The following is a 6,195-nucleotide window of genomic DNA, read 5'->3' as shown; positions in this document are numbered from 1 at the left end:
GGTGTTGTGGGTATTTCAAATTATGTTATAATTATAATAATTTTAAATTACAATAAATGATAATAAAAATGTTAGAAAAAAATATTTGGGTAAATATGATATTTTAAAAGCTTATTAAGGGTATTTATGATATTTTGTGATTAAGCTGGGAAAATATGATATTTTACTCTTTATTAAGGGTATATATGAAATTCTCCTTATATTTTTAGTGCAAAGTAACAGTATTTTCGGAGTCATTTTGTACCTCTTTAATTAGTGGGTTTGACACCCTTAACACATATCTTAATATTTTAGCCTTAATTATTGTTATTTAGAACTAAAAGGTACTTATAATGTTTAAATTTATGTTTTATAGATATAATTGTTGCTAGAGAGGAAAAGAAACAAGTGGAGCGGAAATTGGTCATAGAATGCAAAAAGGAAGAAGGTGGCTGAAGGCAGCCCACTACACCCAACGTAGTGGGACTTACGCCAAGCATACTTGAAAAATCAGCACTACGCCCAACGTAGCTTGTTGGTATTCCCAACGTACCGGGCTTGATCTTCGAAAGCGAATCACGAATATTTCTGTGTTACGCCCCACGTAACCGACTTACGGACAACATACATAATTCAGTTCTAAAGCTTATAAAAAGTTATTTTCGGCCAACCAGAAGGAAGAACTTGATTACCATTGATCCTTAGTTGACAAGTAACCTCTATTCTTCCGTTTTGAGGGTCTAGAAGGTGGCCAGAAGGCCATTAAGCTAATAAGAGCAAAGATATAAGGGATTGGAGAGCGGATTTATGTCAGAGTACATGTGGTTTGTTAATGTGACCATATTTAGCATTCCATTGTGATTCCACTATGTGTTTAGTTTCTTATTTAGGTGTTAAAACCTTTTACTTTGTGTTATGATTGAATGAATCTTTGAGTTTTTGGTTTAATTGTTATTTGGATTGTTTATTCTTATTTAATTTATTTTGTCGAGTTTGATTGAAGATCCATATGTGTTAAAGATTGTTCTTTTATTTCCTACTGTTGAATTAATAGAGTTTAGATGACCATTTAGCTGTATTAATTTGAATCATAGTCATCCAACGACCATTGATGATTATGACTAGAGTTTTAACAAAAACTTATGGTTAGGGAATAAAGTAATGAACTTTAATGTGTGTACATGAGTAGAATGTCCATTCTTTGCATGATTTAACTCATGTGACCATTAGGGTTAAATAAGATCAAATTTTGCTTAATACGAACTAAATACTGAGTTGCATGATTGTTTGTTCACCTGATCAATGAATTAATAGTTGTGTTGAAATCAAAAGATTGGTAGTTGTGACCATGACACTAGTCATATTAGGAATCGGTTAATAATGAATAAATATTCGTTGTATTAGCAGTTAGCCATTTGAGATGTGATTTATCTAAACCAAAACTAAAGAAATTTGTCTCCCAATCAGTTTATCGATATTTAATGTTAAGTGGTATTTAAAACATCTAATAAAACATTTCTTTATTGCTTTAGTGTGTTTAGTGTAACATATAATCAAAACTCCAAATTAATTCACCATCATCTCCCTTGTGTTCGACATCTGTTCTTACAACAACTATATTATTACATGATTAGGTCCGCTGACTAGTGTGTGTGTTAGTCCGGTTGCAATAAATTCAGTTTTATAAATTTAAAACTTGAGCAATTAATATATATCTTTACTATCTTATAAAAGAAATCCCACTATTTCTAAAAATAGATTGAATATAATAATATTATTTTTTTTAAGACGTTCAAATCATTAAGCTAATAGTACAAGTAGTCATCAATAAAATAATATTAAATTTTAACCTGTGTTTTGAATCCTTATATTTCTCAACAAATTCTATCTCCTTCCCTGAATTTCGGATAATTCAAAATTTGAAACCATCAGAAAATACATGTTGATTCAAATATCCCTCCTGCAGATGGCTCTTTCTTAACATGTTTTTATTTTAATCCTTACTTGTAATTGATTTCATCATTTTTAACTTTTTGTATTTTTATCTTATAAATATATTGGGTGAAGGCTTTATTATATCAGGTTTGTTCCTAAAAAGGTTTTTACTATGTTTCTTTAATGTGTTGTCTTTGCAGGTTCAAAGAACTCAACCAAGAGGATCAGTTAGAGCATTGTATTATCATTAGTTTGTATATTTTGGCATCTTACTTTTGCAATAAAGAACAGTTAAACACAAGATTTGACATGATTAAGGTAGTTTGTATATTTTTCAGCTTGTTTAGTCTAAAAATGAAACCTTTTTCATCATTGGTCCTTATAATATCAAGTTTGATCACATGGATTTCCTGATTACGGTGATTATTGTCCTTATTATAAGGTTCTATATAGATTTTGTTCAATATTTTAAGGTTTCGAGAACCTAAATCAATATGAATCCTTGAATTACATACCATCGTTGAAAATGTTTTAATTTGTGACCAAACTTGGTTTAAATTCACAATGAACAAGTTGATACCTGAGTATGTTGGCATTCTCAAATGTCTATTTATCGACTTTTGAATCACAACACCTGATATTTTAAAGGTTTATTTTTATAAAGTATTATTTATATATTTTAGCATTTTACTTAGTAGGACATTAAATTAATAAAGGAATTAAGGAAAACGAAAAAAAAGAGGATAATAAACAGTACAAGTGGTTTGGGTATGTATAAATGGAAGTAATAACCATTTAGGGAGTGTTTGGCAAAAAAAAATTATTACTTATTAGTTTATTAGCTTATAAGTTAATAAGTAAGTTTAGAGTAACTTATGAAAAAATGACGTATTAGAAATTCCCCACCGGAACAAGTTATTTTAATCAAAACACTTTTTTAACTTATAGTGATGTGGAACTTTATAAGTTGTTTTAAAAAAACTTAGTCAAACACCCCCTTAATATGGTATGGTAATGCTCTTGAAAAATAGATGTCATTTAATATTCATTTCTCGAAGTGAACGCAAAATAGTTTTAACTCTAAAGAGATCAAATTATTCGTCGTCCGCTGCTTTGCGCGGGTAGATGGCTAGTGTGTGTGTGTGTGTATATATATATATATATATATATATATATATATATATATATATATATATATATATATATATATAAGTAAAAAAATAAACAATAAATATAGAACGGGTAGTATAAAATAACAATTAGTTTATTTAATTAGTATTTAATCATACATAACATGAAAAACACGACAAACAAATGTTACATCGTGTCAATTTTATTTCGAATTTTGAATACGAACATGACGCGACACGATATCATATTTTTTTGCACTAAACATAAACACGACACAGACACGAATTTGGATTTCTCTTTTGCCCCAATTTCATTTTGTGTTGCGTATTTTTGTGACATGATTTATTCTGTTTGAGTTATTCATTTATGACAAGAGTAAATTGTTGAACAAATTCCAAGCAAGTCCTCTTCTCATAGAATTTGTTGTATATATACGATTCCATTCACTCTTCCCCCTTCGCTTTTTCTGCAACCCACACACATCCCACCATGGATGCAACCCAAGAAGAGATGAAATTCGTTGGATTACTCGGCATTTTCAGTAAATCCTTCAAAACAGTCTTCACATGGAAGAAAATCTTCACCCAAATCACCCTCACTCTAATCCTTCCCCTCGCAATCATCTTCATTGCTCACACTGAGATCTCTTGCCGATTCTTTCACCAAATCGAAGAAGACCCATATCAAATGTTCGTCAACGCCTACGAGTATTACCGATCCTATATCTCCCAAACCAGCCCCACCGAATTGCTCTTCTACATCCTCTTTAAAATCACCTCCATCGTTCTCGTCACACTCTTCTCTCTCCTCTCCACCGCCGCCGTCGTCTACACCATCGCATCCGTCTACACCGGCGGCGATGTCACATACCGCAAGCTTATGAAAGTGGTTCCAAAAGTCTGGAAACGACTCACCGTCAGTTTCATCTGTATGTTCTTAACCTTCTTCGCTTACAACTTAATCTCTTCCGTCGTGTTCTTCTTATCGAGCGTCATCTTCGTGGAATTCTACATTTTATTCGCTATATCCATTCCTTACATCTTCGGGTTCTTATACTTGGCCATCGTTTGGCAACTTGCTATCGTCATCTCCGTTCTAGAAAGTTGCTACGGATTGAAAGCCATGATCAAATCGATGGATCTGATGAAGGGGAAACGGAGATTGGCGTTAATGGTGTCATTTCTTTTGTATGGGTTGTTAGGAAGTGTCGTGTTTATGTATCTGGCATTGGTCGTGCTTGATGCTGCCGAGTTAGCGGCGGTGTGGCAGGCGGCGATCGGAATCTTATGCTGTGTTTTGCTTGTGATCATGTTTCTGCTAATAATAGTGATTCAAACAGTGTTATATCTAGTCTGCAAATCTTATCACAGAGAAGCCATTGATAAGGTGGGTTTATCGACTTATTTAGGTGCTTATTTGAGCAATTCACAGCCAGCTTTCATGGTGGGTGAAGATATTCAGCTTGGAGGATCACAAAATCAACCAGTTTCTCAAGTATAATCGTCTTCTTCTTCCTTGAATTTGCATATTTGCTATAAATGTTTTTAAGTTGCAGAATTCCATGTTCATCTTCCTATATAGTGGTTGGCTTTTTATTTTTTTTCTCGGTGGCCGATAAGTTTGTTAGAATCAGATGTGGGGCAAATGAATATATATAATATTTTATATATGTGGATAGAATAATATAAAAAACTTCAGAATTTTATAACTTAAGCAATGTTTAATATGGGTATAAAAGTAATTGGTTAATTGAATGAAACGAAGACACTTTGATGAATTTATGGTTTAAGGTGACTATTTTTAGAACTAAAAAATTAAGATAATAATTGTTTAGTTTTTCTTTTTTGGGAAATAAGCAAAAGGCTTTACGTAACTTGACTAAGACTTGCATTAAGAATAATGACGACCAAAATTGGAAAATATTGTAAGTTTCTTACTTTATATCAAATATTAAATTTAAAGTTGTTTAGCAATAATTTAAAGAGAATATTGCAGAAAAGAAACGATATGTTTTTATTATTTTGTTTATTTAGTTTTTTTAGTTATATAACTAATTTTAACATTTAATTTAAACTTGTTTGTTTATTAAAAATTGTTTGTTTAATAATGTACCCGATTTAATAGGTAACACTCACTCACAACTAAAGATTCTGACGAGGTATCTGAAATTAAAAATCAAAAATAATAATAAAAAAATGTCTATTATTAAAAAATAAAATAAATACATTAAAATTTGTACAACAATAATAATTGACTTACATATGGTGCATTGAAAATTAGTAAGTAACTCAAATTAAATTCGGGGTGAGTATTATATATTAACGCGTAATTGTCAAAGTATATGCTAAAACCTTTGAAAAATACTTTTTTTTTTTAATATAGTAAATATGTAAGATAATATATTTATATTTTATAGTGATAGTGAAAGAAGTCCAAAAAAAAAAAAAAACAAAAACAAATGTGTTAATTATTTTTGGCACGTTTCTTATTATTGTACTTTTAAATAATGTGACCAAGATTAAAAGATGCACAGAAAATGGGCTTTCAACAGGCTATAAATAATGGGTCGAGCCCAATCCTTTTAACCAGTTATAACTTATAAAGGCCGATTCCTTTGTACCGATTTTTGATTTTTTTTAACAAAGCTTATTAATTAAAAAAAGTTAGATAGTGATTTCTTAATTCAATCAAATAAATATTTACTTGTCTGATTGTAAATTAAAAAAAGTTGATTACGAATTTTTGTACGATTTTAGATTATTTTTTCTTCTTAATTTTAACTTGTTAAAATGTATTTTGGTAATTTATTTAATAACGTTCAAAGAAGTTAACTAGATATGGCAAAGTGAGTGCCGTGCTCTGAAAAGTTAAATGAGTTTGGACTAAAATAAGTCGTTATCTTTTTGGTGTGGTAAAAACAGTTATTTGCATAATATATTAAATAATATTTTATTTTTTTGCCTACCCACATTCATATTTATTTAAAACTGACTTGAAAAAAAAAATCATTTAGAAACTATACTAGATTATAATCCGTATAAAATACAGAGAAACCTAAAAAAGCACAAAACATCTTAAAAAACATACACAGTAATTAAAAAAAGAAGATCAAGTAATATAAACATAGTTCACATTACTGGTTATTTGAAA

At 30.1% G+C, this 6,195-nt stretch overlaps 1 protein-coding gene across 1 annotated transcript; it reads left to right on the top strand.

Annotated features, from left to right (window-relative positions):
- Nucleotides 1-3,732: 3,732 nt before the first annotated feature.
- Nucleotides 3,733-4,545, top strand: LOC145003046 (uncharacterized). The gene has a single exon (XM_078962206.1). It carries the CDS (start codon nucleotides 3,733-3,735, stop codon nucleotides 4,543-4,545), a length of 813 nt encoding a protein of 270 aa, XP_078818332.1.
- The last annotated feature ends 1,650 nt before the right edge of the window (nucleotides 4,546-6,195 follow it).

The sequence above is a fragment of the Lactuca saligna genome, chromosome 6 (assembly GCF_052625555.1).
Source record: "Lactuca saligna cultivar CGN05327 chromosome 6, ASM5262555v1, whole genome shotgun sequence".
NCBI classification, from domain to species: domain Eukaryota; kingdom Viridiplantae; phylum Streptophyta; class Magnoliopsida; order Asterales; family Asteraceae; genus Lactuca; species Lactuca saligna.
Note: the sequence above shows the minus strand (reverse complement) of the source record. Positions and strands in the feature narration are given on the sequence as shown.